Source organism: Oenanthe melanoleuca, chromosome 10, assembly GCF_029582105.1.
Source record: "Oenanthe melanoleuca isolate GR-GAL-2019-014 chromosome 10, OMel1.0, whole genome shotgun sequence".
Lineage (NCBI taxonomy): Eukaryota > Metazoa > Chordata > Aves > Passeriformes > Muscicapidae > Oenanthe > Oenanthe melanoleuca.
In genome coordinates this window covers 7,387,941-7,406,138 of record NC_079344.1, presented here as the reverse complement: position 1 = coordinate 7,406,138, position 18,198 = coordinate 7,387,941, and the positions used below count along the sequence as shown (strand labels likewise).

Here is an 18,198-nt window from a genome sequence, read left to right as displayed (position 1 = left end):
AAGTTGTCTGGAGTGCAGCTAACAGGAACTCCTTTTAACATCTCCCACTACTGAGAGACTGCTTCATGCTTGTCTGCTGAAGGAATTCTTGATATGTGAATTGAGTTTTTAGTGTCTAATTTAAACAAATTAGATAGGGTTTGTGCATATGCATATATAACTTTTATCCTTTGTTCATAAATATTTAGGCAATTTTATAAAATGCTATACAGTGTTTTGGCATCAAATACCACATACAAAATTTCTAGGCAAATGCCCATTGCATCCCAGGAAATACCAAAAGAGTTCAAGATGACTGGTAATTCAAAGAACATCTAAAGCAATAATGATTGCCACTTAGTGTAAACTACTGCCAAAGCCCTGCAGGGAATGGCTTGTGTTTATTCTACAGCCTATTTTGCTATGTCCAGAGGGTAGATTATACATGAATTTCACACACACACACAGACACTTGTGCCTGGGTCAGTTTTATATTCAGACATTTGGGCAGTACTTTAAATTCAAAGGTAGAAGTCTTGACATTGTTCAGAGGAGTGAAGCCTGGATGAAACTTCGCAGTGACTTTTGAAGTGATCCAAAACCTACTCACATAAAATAAATGGGTGTCCAAAGACCTAAGTGGGCTTTGAATCAGGAGTCAGAGACCTGATCAGACCTTGTCAGAAAGCAGTTAGATGTGTGCTATACTACCACACAATACTATTGATCAGTAATTCTGAATAAAAGTCCTTAAATGCATAATCTAAAAATATGAATATGATTTAATGAAGATTGTGGTTATAGTGGATAGAAAGTATCACTATATGGAATGGTGTTTATTGAACTGCAGCTAGGGGCTTCAGGATGATGAGTGAGAAATATTCAAGTAGAGTAAACAGGAAAGAAAATCATTACAGCCTCTTTCAGTTTTATAATATACTGTTCTTTTCCTTTTGGGCTTACATGCCACATACGCAGTCTTTCATGTGATATTTTCATTTTTAAAGTGCTTTTAGAATGCAAATGTGTTAATGAACATTGATTAATGCCTAGACAAATTTGTATATGTGTCCTCCAATAGCCTCTGATGAAGCATAAGTAGTCCTTTTAAATCTAAAGGAGATGTTTGCATTTTAGTAGGATTTAGGTTATACTCAAATTCTAGCAGATGTGGAAGAGTTTTGGACCTTCCTTTTTTGATGAGATGGTATCCTTCTGTCTTTTTTAAATGTTTGTTGTTTTTATTCAAGTAGTCAGCATTTGTGTGTGGTTTGCAGCGGGGGGATGTTGATGCAGAGGTGTAGATGCAGTGCCCAAGATGCCAGTGATTCTCCACAACTCTTTCAAAGCAGAATGAGATCACAGCAGAATTAGATCTTATCACAGATAGAGATCACAGCTTCCTGCAGAGAGCAGCCTGATGCTCACATGAAAAATAACCAAGATTGCTTTTGTGAACAGGGCTTTTAATCAGCTGTTTAAAAGTTACTGATCCAATTTCAAGTTTCTAATTAAATGAAATAGGAGGAAGAAAGAGATCAGCATGCTGCCAGGCAAGAGTTCCAATCCAGTGGTTATCTCATTTCAAACGTGTGGGCTAAATATAACTTAAGCTTATAGTATATTCACACACTAATAAAATGTTCTTATGTGAGGGTAGTTTAACCACCACAAGCTTATTTTATTTTAGAAGACTAAACTATTTGATGCTCTAAAAACATTTTCCTCCTGTGAATGTTATTTATCACAAGTGTAGTTGAAACCAGAAACTTAATTATTAAAACACATATACAGACCCTTTCCTGACAAGAATTATGTGGATGAAAGACATTATTTCTGGAGGAAATCCCACTTGCCTTTTGGATATAGTGCAAAATATTTCTGATAATCAGGAGGAAGTTTCCTCTTCCACTGAAGTGTCTTAAATTGTGAGCTTTCTACTGTTTCCTAAGAATTTTTTTAAAGCCACCTAAAAGTTTTCCCACAGTGCTGGTTTACAAGCAGCTGAAACTTTAGACACCATGCAGAAGAGTCTGTTGTTCCACTAACATTGCTGAAACTGAATCACATATGTATTGATGACCACCTAGATTGCTAAATGTACCCATTCTACAAAAAATTAAAAGAAAATATTTCCTATATGTTTAGGTACAAAATTAAATTGGCACTGCAATTGCTAAACCTGGCAGCTTAGGCAGATGGCAGAGCTCTTGCAGAGGAACTTTAAATTACATTATGCTGCACTCTGTATGCTTCCCTCTCACAACTTTTCACTGCTCCCCAGCAGTAGAAGAGTGCTCCCCCTTCCCTCCTGCTTCCCTTCCCCTCCCTCCTCTTACCTTCTTACTTTCTCTGTTGTGGGAACCCCAAGGTGCTGCCTGGCATCTCTCTTACACTTAGTTCTGTGCAGAATTTGACTTCTAACACCTAAAATATCATCTGTCTCAGCTGTGAATCACTTGGTTTGAGGGTAAGGGAATTTAATGAATCATTGGCTTCCTAATGGCTTGATACTTCATTCAAAGCCCAGTAAAGTTAAAAGGAAAAACATACTCAGGATTTTTGGTGGTGTGGAGCAGGTACTATATCTAGAAAGGTAAGGTAAACATTGAGACACTGCCTACACCTGGATTACCTCACTGCTGTTCTTTCTCTGAGTCCTGATTCCTCGACAGGATCACCTGTTAATTTAAATACTGGTTTGATGCTGGGTTGCACTGGGAAGGCTTGTTGGGAAGAAAAAAAAATGGATGGTTAATATTGCAATTTGTGTAGTCATTGTTTATTCATATTTGGCCACCCAATGTTTCTAGTGGATAGTATTTCAGAGTGCATACCCAGATGTGTCAGTGAGGTGCTCACTCTGTCTCTGGGATGTTCTCAGGCATCTTGTATCTTGCTCGGGGCTGTTCTTGGAGCACAAGGCTGAGTGCTGCTCCTACCCATTCCCCTGCCATGCGTGGTGCTTTGTGTGGGTCACGCAGCTCCTGGCTGCAGCTGGGATTGTGCCCCTCCTGCTCCATACATGGATTCCTCTCCAGGATGGCTTTGGCTGCCTGGCTGCTCTCGGCTGGTTGGCTCTCTGGCCCATTTTTACCTAGTTACTTGGCCGGCCTGTCCTGGCAAACTTCCCTCTCCTGGTCAGCTCCTGGGCTGGCCAGCCTTTTCCTTCTCTTTCCTTTCCTTTTCTCCCCTTCTCACACATGGTGTCTGCTGGCTCCCACTGTTTATCTCTCCTTGTCTCTGTGCCTCCCACTCATTTCTTAGATTTGCTTTGATCCATACCGTCTTTGCTGCCTTCCTGTTTTTCGTCACTCTGCTCTTTTGCTGTTTTGCTTCTTTGTATCCTTGTTTCCTTCACACTTGTTCCCTGAAGGCTTTTTGCTCTGGCTTTCCCCTACCTACAAGCAGTATGTATCTTTTCCAGAGCTTGCCCTCTCTCTTCTGTCTGTTCAGCTGATCTAGCAGCCACATTGTTTGAAACAGTTACTAACAGAACACTGATTTGTGTTACAGGTTGGAGAAACTATAATGTTTACCACTTTGTATTTATTATGGATATTTTTATAAGTTCTTTATAAATCTAGTCTGTGCTTCCATAGAAACACCCACAGTAAAACCCCAACTGAAGCACTTTATTGTGCTTCTGTGCCTTTCCCCCCCCATAACTGTGGATTATCAAGTATCTGTGTATTCTCTATAATTCACTGTCATCTCCCATAGGACTCTTAGAAATGTCACAACTCGCTGTTTTAATCCAGACATCACAATTATAACTCTGGTCCCACAAACACTTCATTATGTTAGTGTGGAATAAGGGTTTTTGGGTGATCACAATGGTGGGAAAGGAAGTGCAGAGAAAATTCATGGCAGTTGAAAATTTGCTGCTGTAAGAAGACCCTGTGAGAGAAGGCAAAAATTTTTCTGGTCATTCTTCCCCTGCTTGTTTCAATCTTCATTCCAGAGTCCTTATTTAGCACAGTTCTGGATGATGCTGATTGAAGTTTTATCTGAGGTTGGACTAGAGAAACAGATACCTGTTGTTGGATGCTGTAGCATACTTGATGTAATATGTAGTTAAGCCCCCTGTAAATATGTACATTTTTTGTCCCTATTTGATTCAAATTTATTTTTCCAATGTGTCTTTTTCTCCCTAATTTTTATTTTCCCTAATTATAGGGTAACCTAATATCATAAATTACTCTAAATACTGATTAACAAGACAATCCCTAATGGTAACTACACAGCACTGTCAATGGGAAAATACTCCATTATGCCCCCCATATGTGCTTTCTTCTTTTATGACTGAAATATGAATCCCACGTGAGAGGATATTGCTCCCATGTAGCAGCCCATTCCCTTCAAGTGAATATCATCAGTCCTTCTCATCTAAGATTTTAAAAGTTTTTGAGTTGCTGTTACACATGTGTATAGATATATTTCTGGAAAAAAAAAAAGTTCATAGCATCTATTGAGTTGGAAAATTAATTAGACGACCTAATTGATTGTGCATGAGTTCCTCTGTGGAATGTGTTCTGCTGCTGTTGCACTTACCCAGCACAGAAAATTTCCTCGATGAGCAAATTCCTCTCTCTTTACTAGAAACTGACAATTAATTGGACATTAAAAACTCTCATGAAGAACCACAACAGTTCCCCCTGCAAAAAAGAAAAAAAATCAAACCAACCATAAAACTTGAAGAATCATAACACAAAAAACTTTACATGAAAGTTCTTTTTTCATTTTATTAGAGTAATGCCAATAGGTCTGAACTCGGCTTGAGGCTCCCTTTATCATTCAGAAAATATACAAGTCTGCATCCCAAAGCCTGTGTAGCCTAAAGAGGAAAAAGCCCCACCAGCATCCAGAAGTATTGGCAGCCCCACGTTCCATGTGGGGAGCTAATATACAGGGAGATTAAGTCACTTGTGTAAGGATGTACTGGGAGTCTGTAGCACAGTCTGAAACTGAACCCAGGTCATCTCAGTCCCAGCCAAGTGTCTCAACCACAAGACTCTCCCTCCTTTTTAGTATGTCAGTGTAGAAAGTAGGCCAAAAAGCAGTTTCCAACCTTTAATACACAGCATTTTGCAAGGCTGTGAAGTATTATGTATTAGACAGGCATCTGGATCAGCAGCAGTTTCTGCGGATAGTTTTATCTGTAAACAGAAGCAAAGCCTGTAATGGCTTTGTAAAATTTACATAAATTATTATTTTATCAATAGTTAAATTTATAAAGACTATTCAATGCATTTTAATGATTTTTAAGAATGGAAAATGTGTTTAAAGGACTTCTGTTGTCTGTGGCTCTGTGATTTTCATGTGTTTTAGATTCCAGTGCTGCTCATCCATCACGCTGCATTAGCAGTGATGTGTAGCTGGGCGGGGCCGTGCAGGGTGCTGCACCATGCAGTGCAAGCTCAGAGAGGGAGCCTCGGCTCGCATGACAGGCTAACGCTCCACTGTTATGCAAAGGTTAAGTATTCCTGTGTTGGGAGTTAGTGAGGCTTGCAGTTTGCTGACCTAAATCTGAGTGATTCCTATTATGTTGAGTATTTGCTTGTCTTTTGGAGCATCTCTATGTAGCCAGAATGTAGCAAAACTGCAGCTTGAATCTGCACCCCGAATGAAAGAGGATAAAAGAAGTGCAAATATGAGTGAATATATGTACATATATAACCATCCCCCTTCTTCAACTGGGATCTCCCATTTTGGGCATGAAATCAGCATTAGTGTGTGGTAGTCCACAAAGAACAGGCCAGAGCTTGTTTGTTCTCCTCAGTACACTAGCTAGTTATTCACAGACACATAGATTGTTTGCTGAACCCCTGATTTCTTTCTCCCACATCCCCCAAATAAAAATTACTTATGTAGTTCTCACTGGCTCTCATGTATGTTCTGGAGCACCACTTTATGACCTTCATTATTTGAAACCATTAATACCAGATGTTGTGTGCATTTACATAGGTAAATTTCAATGATTATCATGGGAAAAAAAATCAGCCTTGATGGGTTTTATGTAGCATGAAGGTGAGAGAATCCTTGTTTTCTAAAATAAATGATGAGAAGTTATTCAGGGTGGTGATCAGCATAATGGACCATTCAGTACACACAACAGTTTCCAGGATTGTGATGCTATTCCTTGTAAGCACATAATCAGTAAAATACAACTGGAATGTGTCACTTTTGGTAGAACCAGTATCGCCCAGCTTTTGACAAGAGGCCTCTGAAGCTGAGTGGGTCTCTCTTCCCCAACACCCCCCCAAACACTGTTTTCCATGTGAGGGAGTGTTCATGCAGTCAGAGGCAGTGGGATTCTCCCCCTGAGCAATTATTCTCTCATCAGAGTCAGTGAGTCTAACCTTTCCCTTTAAACTGGGACCTGGACTTCATGCTGGATGTCATGTCTGGGCACCCACAAAACCTAGAGGTTTTATCTGACAGAGAGAGGGAAAAAAAAAGTGTTAGGATTGTAGTCTTAGATCTTGAATGTTCCCATTGAAGACAGGCTGGTGACTGTTTCCAAGGTTTAATGATTTGTCCCACATGTGGAGGCAAATGAAATCTTAGGACCTGACATTCCCTTCAACAAGTAGAAGAGATGCCAGTTTCCAGTGCAGAGGTAAAAATAGATTTACAATATCTGTTAGACTAAAACAGTGTATACAGATCAAGTGTGATGAGTGAGAAAAGGCCAAAGGCATCAGCACAGATGCTATTAAAAACTTAAAAAGTGTTAAACAATATGTTAAGAATGTGGAGTTGCTTACACTTTCAGTAATGCATGAAACCTTTCCTATATTTATCCAGAGTATTCATGGTAATTCAAAGTCTTTTGGAAAAACTTCCAGTTGTTCTCGACTAATACCTTAAGTTAAAGAACCAAGGAGTGCTCTTTATTACATCACTAACTGGAGTCAGTAAAGACCTTTTGCTCTTCTTTCCTCCTGCATATGCAAGTAAGAAGAGAACTTGGCCCTCAGTTTAAGAATTGTCTGTGGATTGATATCCCTTCCCTTCCCCATCCTTCCTCTTTTAAGGTAATTATTATCCTGTACACTCTCACTGCTTGGGAAAATCAGACTTTTGATGTGGTTTTACAAAGAGTTTAATTGACAATTGTCAGAAATATTTTCTGTAATCTTAAATTAAAGATGTGATGGTCCTCAGTCACTTGAGGCTGGTCATTTACTGACTCTGGGGGCCATCCACCCATTTGTGCTAAGCAAAGAGAAAGTTCCTTCAACCAAGTGATCAATGAAGACAGGAATGACAGAAGGCCTTAAACAATAATGAGTAGTGAAACACATGTATTAGCATCTCATGCATTTCATATTGGTGGATATAGTATTATTTAATTAAATTACACTTACTATGTTGAAAACTTGCGAATCAAGATTGGATCATTTACCTTCTTGGTTTTTAACTTCTAGTAATAGAAATTGAATACATATAATAATTCTAGAGTTATGGCATGTATTCTGTAACATTTCAACAGAGATACCTCAGGCTTATTCAGAGTTAAATAGTGCACGTTACTGCTGTGTTTATTTTTGGACCACAGTCTTAATGCAAATCCCATATATGTGGTTATGCAAAATGATCCAGATTCTGGTCATGATTACACTGGTGTACACACAGAGTGATGCCACAGTTTCATTGAGGAAGGAATCTGATCCTGTAACACAGAGGGTTGCATGGTGTTTCAATTAAGTAGTTGATGTGTTTCACCATAGAGTTAGAGGTGAGGTATTAGTGTCTGAAGCAATTTTTTGTACATTATTTACATTTTTAACACTTCCTGAGATTTTTTTGGTGGGTTATTGTGCAACCATGAAATGAAATAATTGTTAAAATATTTCTGTAAAAATCAAATACTCTGTGTTGTCACTGTTTTGCAAATATTTTTCATGTCTTTTTAGCTGGCTGTATAAAATATGAAACTCTGTGTTACAGCCTTACGCAAGAAATGTATTGGTTATTCCAAAGTCTTTAGGCTAGTTAAAAAAAAAAAAAAATCACATCAAATCAAGTCTGTCATCACTAAAATCTTATCACAGAAATACATGTATATGAGAATACAAAAACCTGAGTGAGTGTGTGGTTGAAAAAATTTGGCCAGGGAGCTGTCTGCCATGTGGAGAATTTTTATAGGGATACAATCTTTTTGCCCCTTCCTTTCATTCAGGTTTCCACTGTTAGAATTTCTCAGGAGTTGCTGCTCTTTTTGGAGTGTGGGAAAGAGGGAGCTTGCTTCAGACGAGTTTTATGATTCCTGTTATAAAGGAGTAAGATGATGATTGTTCTAATAACCTTGTTAAAAAGCTGTCAGGACTTCAGAAGTTCAGAGTTCTGTTAGGACCACAAAAGCTATTTGTGGATGTATTGTTAACATATCATTGCAACACCCAAATCACCATTATTACATTTTCTGCCTTCCCACACTGAAAGCAAGTTGACTTCTCTCTGTTCTTACAGTGTGTTTACTCCTTCTATGTTTCACTAAGCTTGAGCACTGAAAATCGTTTTCCTTTCTCTGTCCCCCCTCCCCTTTTTATTTATAACCAGTTTTCAGTTCTGGACTGAGTTTCATTTCAGTTCTCTGCAATTGCTTCCTGTTTCATGGCACTGCAGAGGAGCATTTATATTTTAGAAAATAAAAGATTATTTCTAGTGTATTGTACCACTGCATCTCCTTTTTAAATGTGAGCAGTATCTCTTTAAAGTGTACGCATTGCGTTGTCTGAAAGTGTTTTCCCTCTCTTCGGATGCCACTCTATGTAATATTCTGTAAATCATTAGGATCTATTTTTCTTATACAGTTTGCACAACTTCTGGATAGTCTTAGTTACTTTAGTCAATGTCTTTAGAAGCCAAAGGGAAAAAAATACCCAGAGCTCATCTACTAACTTTGTCTTTACCTTGCTAGTTCATAGTTAATACTTAGTGGTATGTAAAGAGAGTTTCTATAACGTGGCACTCCTAAGAGCACTTTTGAAAAAATAGTGATAAACTTCAGCCAACTGCTTCTTTTTATGTGAAACTTGTGAAGTTCTGTAGTAGAATCCATTCTCCTTAATAATCATCTGGCCTTGACAATAAATGTCACCAAAGTAGCTACTTTTTACCAAAACGGGAAATGAAAATCAAGTCAGAATTTTAATTTAATTGTTGCTAGCCTGTGAAAGAAGTTGGAAAAATTAAAGTCTGCAAATACATGGTCATTTGCAGCTTATACAGTAAAGTAGGGTAAGCTAGAGTTTGTCAGGTAACTGACTATTCAGAAATGAGAAATTGTTCTACATTCAGCTGCATTTCTTACTGTTTTCTTCATCATGGAAAAGAATAAAATGTGGTAACAATTTTCTGTATTTGGATTGCTGCTGCACATAATTGCGAACAACAGATCTAAGGCTTTGATTTTGGTGAAATGCTTAGTCTGCGTGTTGGATTAAAATGTGTGCAACAAATCACTCCAATTCTGTAATAATAATTTTTGAACACTATTTTTTTATTTTATTACTGTAATGTTATTACTTTTCAGCTACAGACTGAGAACTGGGTCAGTTGCAAGAACAAAATTGGCATGAAAATAGTTGTATATTTGTTCTGGAAAACAGATTGCCAACATGCTTTATAAAATAGTCAGCCTGAATTGTTCTGTGCATCAAATGTAAGGGATAATGCTAGTCTCGTATTATTAGTAAGCTAATAATTCAAAGTCCTGTTCTTTAACCAGTATCCTAGGAAGACTAGATAATATTTGCTAGATAGACGTGTTAAACAGATCATCTGTGCAGAAATAGATTTGTGAAGAAGTTTACAGAATGGAAAATAAATTTAGGCTGAAGTGTGCCAGCAAGTCAATATATGAGAACAATTTGCAACAAGCAAAGGTGAGGAAGACATGAAGAAATGGGGTAATCAGATTCATGAATTAAAGCGTAATATTCCTGGGACTGCGTTATAGGAGGCAGTAACTAACCTTCTGGCTGCCTAATACAGAAGAGTTATGATACCAGTGTTAGATATGCTTCCATGGATTTTTTTACTCTTGTGAAAATAATGAGAAGCAACTTGGAGCTGTGATCTGTCCGCAGCACAGCTGTAGTAGTTTGAGACATTTCTTCTGCCAGGTTTATATCCCTGCCAGAAACAGTGCCTGAATGGTTGCGCTGAGTCCCTGGTTCCAGTGACATCTTAGCACAAGCCAGTGTTAAATCTCAGCTATTTGAGCTCAGTGCTGCACTGTGCACTGAAGCAGCTGGGAAATGGTCTTGCTTATATTTGAAACCATCTCTGGCACTGGAAGGGAGCAGACAGAAGTGGCATGGTGATAATTTCTTCACACACCACATCCAAACCTACCAAACCTCATTGGTAAGAAGTGTCAGACATCATAGGAAATAAGTTTTTAAATATTTACAGAGTTTTGTTTTCTTTCCTTCTGAACACTCTCTGATATCTTTGCCATGTACTTTCCAATGATGACACATTGGGATCTGACTGGGGTGAGTAATGGTGTCTGGCTGGGGGGAGGAGAGGACAGGGAGTGCTTAACAGTGAGTAATTATTTAAGGAAATGGCCTGTGTGGAAAGAAAAGTGTGTTGTGATTGGATGCATTTATCAACTGGCCTTTCAGTGTCACCTGTGGACAGAGCATTATTGTGTCTGAGTTTTTAAATAGTTGGAAGTCAGTTTATTGAACTAACTTGGAAATGTGTCGGGGTCTGGTCTTGATTTGGTCTGAGAATTGAGATGTGAGGCATGGAAGATGGAAGTAAAGATGGAAGCAAATGATAGTTACCCCATAGTCATCCCTGAGCATGGTCATTCACTTTTTTGACCAGCAGTTAAATGCCATAAGGTCTTGTATTCAAAATATCATTTCATGATCAATATCATTTCAAGCCTACAAGCAACTGACAGGAAAATTTTGCAAGTGAAGATGGAATTACAAGCTCATTGCTCTTCCCTATTTCCTTTGTACAGTGACACACAGAGGTTTGCTTTAAGTTTTTATGTATGTAGAGCCTTCTGTTTCTTCTCTCTGTCCTTATCAGATATTAGTATGTCTGAAAATACCGAGAATCACTTTGATTTTGAAATTAAGCCTGAAGTGTTAAACCTTTGTGTTCTGTAACTCTCTGCTATGGTGATGCTCAATAGCCAGCTTTGTTCTGTCAGTGCCATGACTCTCTGCAATTCTTTGAATTGCACTGCAAAAATTCTCATTTCAGACACAGCACATCCTGCCTTCTGAAATGAGGTACATTGTGGTTTTCTCCATCATCTTCAAGCATACTGCTACCTTGTCTGAAGAGAGTGAAATGATTGAAGTACAGTGAAACGTGTAGTGGTGGATGCTGTGTTTTTCCATTGACAGTATAGTTGTTTGTGTACTCTTTGGCTGTGTGGGATCAGGTTCCAAAGGAGCATGCTCAGGTACAAGCGACTGTGACTCCCTTTCCTGAGCAGTGGCTGGCAAGTGGCACAGGCTGCCAAGTGCGGTGGGTCACACCTGGGCAGTGCTGAGCCGCTGTGCAGAGATGAGATGGTGTTTCTGCCCTGTGCAGTCTCTCTTCCAATGTCCCTCTTTTATCCCCAGCTGGTGAAAGAACTCAAACAAGCCTACAAACAGCAGAAACAGAAGTGCTGCTAGGCAGGAAAATAAGTTGTACTAATGATCTGCTTTAAGGTACTTGCCTTAGAGCTCTCTCTGACCTTTCTTTCATTATTTGTGTGATAATGAAATATTCCTTTCTTTCCCTTTCCCCCTGTACTAAAGAAGGGGGAAGTTGCTGGTTTGTGTTGCTGAGGGGGGTTTCAGCTGTACAGCAGTCTTGGCTCTATTTGGACGTGCGGAATTCATGCTGAATTTCCCCCTGTGAGGTGCTAACAGCTTGGAGCAGCTGTGTTTGCTGCTCAGGCAGTGCTGCAGCCCGAGGTTCTGTGTGAGCTGTGCGTGCTCTGTGTGGAGAGCTGGAAAAACACAGCTCATTTTATCATTAGCCATTTTTCTATGGCAAGAGATGACATTTTCCTGTTTTCTGTAATGGGATCTTGATCATGATCAGATAAATGCTGGCTTGCTACAGTCTCATGCTTTGACCTTTGCACTCATTCAATTTTCATTTATTTTAAGAGAGGTGAAGGAGTCTGTCAACCTCCCTTAACAGGTGGTTATCAGTTTGCAAAATCAGGCTGTTAATTTGAAACATCAAGAATTCTTTTTAAGATATTTATAGTGCGTCCTAAAGGATAGAGGGTCCAAATTTTATCCAGCCTCCTTGCACTAACATAATTGTTTAATCCAGGTTCCATTAGTTTGCAACGTTTTTAAACTTTATTTTTATGTTAAAAACTGTATTGTGCTTGAAACTAAGCAGAAGTTATTGTGAACTTGGAGCTTAAGATGTGTGTCTGGTGTCAGAAGTCCTGCACTGGTGCTTGCAGTCTCTTTGGTGCTGTCCAGAATTACTTGGAACAATTACCTTTATTTATTGCTGTTCTTGGTTTTGATCAAAGCCTGCCAGGACTACATATTTCTGCAGCCTATCTGCTGCTTTTGGGAATATAAAGGATCTTTTCAGAAGATAAGTAAAATTATTTGATGATTCTGACTGAAAACAAGAATGAGCTCTAGATCAAAATGCAACTTGGTTCTTTCCTGTGGAAATAATAAGCTGAATCATTGTGTGGTGTAAACTGGTGCCCTCTTGCTCTTTTTGACAATATGTAAATTTAATGTGGTTTTACAGTTTCTACCATCTTCTGAGTTGTCTGAAGATCCGTGTGGAATTATTCCTTATCAAAATAGCTAAGAAGTATGTGAAGAAGCAGAAAACATTGTTAGATCATGGTGGCTACTGCCTTACCAAAGGCCACTTGCATGTACTGAAAAATGCATTAGAAAATACTCAAAAGATTTGAATTACCAGTTGCACATCTTAAATCATTTTACTAAAATAATTTCGAGCCTCAACATTCTTCAGTAAATTGAAGTTATCCCTGAGAAAAATCAACAACCCATACAAATTGTGTAATAGCTTTTCTGGGTATATTTTCCTTCTTTCTCTCTTTCCAGCTCCTGACTGGTCACGGGTACCTTGTGTTTGAGCTTTACTTATTGAAGTAGTTTGAATAATCACAAATAACATGAATGTATAACGAAACTTCCATGCTACAAAAGAAGGATTGAGGTTTTAAGCTCATGTCCTCTTTTCATTTTGTCACTGTGTTAGTAGAATCTCATTTTCTACTCATAGGTCTTCATCTTGTAATAATTAAATAAATCTTAAACTCACTATTTAAAACATTTCCATTTTAAAGTTATTTTTATTTGGCCTCCATATGAAAAAAAATTGATTGATGTGTGGATTTCTCTGTGGCCTTTGGCTGGTGTGTCCATTCAAATGATCGTTTTCATAGGGATTTTCTGACTTTTAGAATTTTCCATTAAGAACAGAGAAGAAAAAAATCTTACTTGTGAAAATATGGAGGACTGTATTTGAGAATATATGTATTTAGAAGAAAACTGAGTATTAAGAATAAAATGTATCAAGGCAAAATATTTAGTGAAAATAGAGTCTGTAATTTGCTAAAGTGTCATGAACTTGAATAATAATAGGAGCTGGACTTGCTTGATTTTGAGTGCATATTTGACCCATGTCTTGCTACTGAGACCTTGTGGAAAGATTTGCATGATTATGGAGTTAACTTCATTGGGTTCACCATATTTCTAAGACATATTAGGCACTGCTAAGTCATTTATAGCTTGAAAGCAAACAATTGTAAATGCTGATCCATTCATATCCTACCATAAATCACAAGATGGGCTATTCACTACTGTCTGACGCGTGCTCCCACTGCGACGGAGAACAAAATGACTCCTTTTTAACCCATCTATATATAAACAGCAGAGGGACAATCTACAATGGGGGATTTCATTCTGGGGAGGTACTCAGATGATTTCCTGTTGCCAACACAAAACTATGGCATTTCTAACGAAATTGTTGTCTCTTGTTTTAAGGAGTTACAACATTGGGAGTTTTGCATAGAGTAAAGCACATATTCTTATTTTGGTCAAGGACAAGAGATTGATCTGGGAAATAATTTTTTTTATTTGATAGGTATAATTGATCATGATTTATTTGTATTAATTTCTGTGTTGAAGGAATAAGATAAAGCTGTTAATATTTGGGTTTGTGCTGCATGCTTCCAAAGCTACATTTCTAGAATGAGAAATGAAAAGAAAGCAATGTAGGCTTTGACAAAAGCAAAACAAGCCTGAGAAAATTAAAGCAGTTACAAAAAAGCTTTGAAATAGGGAAAAGCTTAATGGAAGCTGTAGCGTAGAAAATTCATATAGGAAATGAAGGGACACAATAAGAAATACCAAGCCAAAGAAAGTTAAGATGATAATAAGGAATTAAGTAAGCAAGGGCGAGAGAGATACTATTAGAGATTCTGACTCGTTTCATGATGAGGCTGATGGAATTGCTAGAGAAGGATGGCAGAAGTGTCTGGTAAATGTAGTTGTACTGTTTGGAGGGTATAGGACAGGAATTTTATACTTGAAATCTGGTAGCCTTTAAGGCGAAATTAAATAGCAGGATTGGATTTCTGTATTTTTATACAGCTAGTCCAGCTAACCAGGGAGCCTGAAAATAGCTGATGTATTCTCACAGGTTAATTCTTCAGAGAGCTGAAAATACAAGACAAATTTCCAGAAGTTGAAAGAAAATTGTGGTTGATCCAGTATTTTAAAAGGAAGAGAGATTATCTGAGTGATTATAGGTGTGTTAAACAGACAAAAGATAGAATGGCAGTTATTGGAGTGATACATAGTTAATGAAGATTAAATGGTATTTAGTGTAATTTAGTAGGAGTTCATCAGAGAAATGTGCTTTGATCTAACTCATTATCCTTTTGATACCATCATGTTAATTGATGAAGATAACAGTAGCAATATAGCATTATTGTTTACCTTACAGGATTTCTGTAAGCCATTTTATTAGTTGTATCAGAATGGCCTTGATTAGTTATCAGAATTACAGCATAGGTACACAGCATCTCTGGTTGGCATGAACATTAATTAAATGATAAGCTTCAGGGTGCATCTGGTGTGGGGAGGTAGAGCAGATGGGAAATACATCCATTCTCTTTTCTGCCCTATTTAACACTTTTTAACAATGGTTTAGTGAAAACATACTATTGTTAACAAATTTTGGATGTGGCATGAAAATTGGAGGAATTTATAATGACATGATTCTAAGGCAGTGTGGATTACTTAGTGACTTTGGCTGAGGTATCTGGTGACTACTTCAGTACAAACAAACAACAGGTTCATCATTTGCTGGCTGTGCTTACAGGATGCTGGACTTTGTTCTGGTGCACCATAACAAAAAAAAAAAAAAGCATTTTAGAGTTGCTTGTGAAGAATTGACTGGAATGCACAGCCCAGATATATGTACAAGAGGCAGCAGGAGCTGGCAGTACCACTGTTTGGTTTTTGCCCTTGGAGGATGGAACAGAATGAAGCCTACTGGTTTTTTATTAACATCTTAGCTTGGTTCTGTTTGTTGATTGTAGCCTGTTGTACCATAAGCAAATCAAAGCAGATGTGTTCCATATGCCCTCCATTCAGCTGTGGGCAAAGTTTGCCCATATATAGGGTACAGCATATGCCTGGATAGCAGGGAGCATTGTCCTCAGAAAACTTCCTGTAGTCTCTATTCGCTTCCCTTGAACCTCATTGGAGAACAACCATCCAACTTGTGGAAATAAACATATCCTAACTCTTTCATCAGTATTCTTTTAAATAATGCACTGAATATTTAAAAGAAACTGACGAAAAAACCCTGGGAAGAATATTATGAGGGATTAAACAAAGCTCAAAGGGGATATATAGATATAACATTGCTGGTAAAATAGTCACAGTTTGTTTTCAGTGGATTTGAATAAAGAGAGAGAAAAACATCTTCTGCAGAACATAAATTGTTGGGTTGGTGGGCAATTTGTGTGAAAAGAATTGCCAAAATGTGTTGTTGTTTTGTTTTATTAAGAGTTTTGGTGTGTATATTTATTGTGATACTAATCATGTTTCCTGGTTTTGGCACAGATTACAGGACAGGCCCTTGCTTCACTTTGGTGACCAATCAGATGTGCCAGGGCCAGCTCAGTGGGATTGTCTGCACAAAAACCCTGTGCTGTGCAACTGTTGGGAGAGCGTGGGGCCATCCCTGTGAGATGTGTCCTGCCCAGCCACATCCCTGCCGCCGAGGCTTCATTCCAAACATCCGAACGGGGGCCTGTCAAGGTAAGTTAGCAGCAAAGCTTCCCCAAAGGCTGCTGAAATTGTTACTGGATTAATCTTAATTGAGTTACACTGCTGTGAATAACCTGTCCTAAGCCATTCTCAGCTATATGTGTGAAGAATGGAAAAACACTGTCAGATGCATTACTTCATGATTCAGTGAGTGCCTGATTTTCAAGTGAGTACATTAGTAACTCAGGTCATGTGAGAGCAGCCAGCATCTTAATGAATTTCTCACTGCCAGCAGTGCTTTCCCTTGGTGCTGTAATGGTGTTTTTCTGAGTGTACCACTCGATCGTTCCGTGGAGAAATTTGTTATGTTTCAGAGAGCATTCAAAACATGCAAATATCAATCTGTAACAATAATGCCCCAGTTATCTGGTGTGAGATTTTTTAGCTAAAAGTTGTGTAGTTTGGATTCATCTTGAATGTCTTTCTTGTCTCTTGAGCTACACTGCTTTGACCTGGAGAAAAGTGCCTGTTGTGCCATTTGTAATGCCTTATTATATATTTTATTCAATTTTGGAAATGTATTTGCATTTGTTTCAAATTATAAAATCCACCCAGATGTTGCTTACTTCTTTCAGAGCATGCCTTACCATAGAAAGTCCTTACACGGCTTTTGGCTTTTATTCTAATACTTCCAGCTGTATAAATTCTTTTATTGTCTGGATGTCTGACAGGAAACAGGAGAAAGTTAACAGGGGCAACTATGTATTAAACTGATGTGGATTATATATTCCCTGCACCATATCTTTGAGGCTAGTTTATTCTAATCTGTCTAAAATTTTCTAATGAGTTACAATATTTTTGAAAATAGGGAAGATAAAGGTTATAAATCTATGAGTAATTTTATAAAATCATGAAATTCCTATGAAAGGACTTCAAGGCATTCCACTGCATTAAAAATTTAGATACCCTCAGTGACAGACCAAGTCATGGCTGGTGCCTGCAGATAGACATGATGAACTTCAAGATGGACAACATGTTTGTGTGCACTGCATAATGTGCCCATATTTTGACCTCAGTGATTCTATTCCCCCTCTCATTGTAAAGGTCAGGACTAAATTGTGCAGGAATCTGTGAACTGGGGTTCTGGACACTTTTGAAACATTATGTACATAAATATGTGGCCCACACCCCTGAATTTATGCCACACCTAGTTTTATCCCTCTTGTTTGTGTCATGGGAAAGCTGCAGTGAACTCTCTAGTGGGTTTGTGCAGTTTGGAATAAGGATACTTCTGCTTACTGCACATTTCTTAGCAAGCAGCTACATTGATGCTTATCTGTATGTGGTGCCAACACAGTTTTGGCCGAGTATATTTGACTTGTATTTTCCAGTTTTCCCTTCTTAAGTATTGTATTTGTAATTTCAATGGATCTTTCATGGAATTACATATGGAATTAGCTTTATTTTTCAAGTAATTGTACTAAATCCTTTTGAAATCAGATAATATCCATTCTGACTGAAGACATTTCAGGGATTTCACATCCATATTCAATCTGAATAAAGGAAAACAGGTTAAATAAAATCCAGGTTCTCTGGAGAGAAAAAGGAATCATTATTATTGTATGGAGAAGTAAAAAAAAAGTGAAGAAATAGTGAGGACAAGGTTATTTTTAAAAGTAAATAGAATATCACTGCCCAAAGTTTGACTTTGGCTGAAGGTTAAATGAGTATCACAGCTGAGATTTTTAAATATACAAAGAAGAAAAATAAAGCCAAAAGGTGGGATTTTGAAACAGACATCATGACTCAGGGGCATGACTTCTGTTTCTGTAGTTTTTGAGGTTTTTTTTAAGTCAGTACAGTGCCATGAAGTCTGGCTGATTGCTGTTACTAAGCACAGCTCATTGCTGTAGCTGGAGTCCCAGCAGCAGTGAGGCTGCTGAGCCTG

At 38.1% G+C, this 18,198-nt stretch overlaps 1 protein-coding gene across 2 annotated transcripts in view; it reads left to right on the top strand.

Annotated features, from left to right (window-relative positions):
- FBN1 (fibrillin 1) overlaps window positions 1-18,198 on the top strand; it is a 144,492-nt gene that overhangs the window by 34,955 nt on the left and 91,339 nt on the right. For both annotated transcript variants that reach the window (XM_056499865.1, XM_056499866.1), the window contains exon 7: window positions 16,104-16,301. In XM_056499865.1, the coding sequence (XP_056355840.1) occupies window positions 16,104-16,301 (198 nt within the window). The remainder of the gene's footprint in view (window positions 1-16,103; window positions 16,302-18,198) is intronic.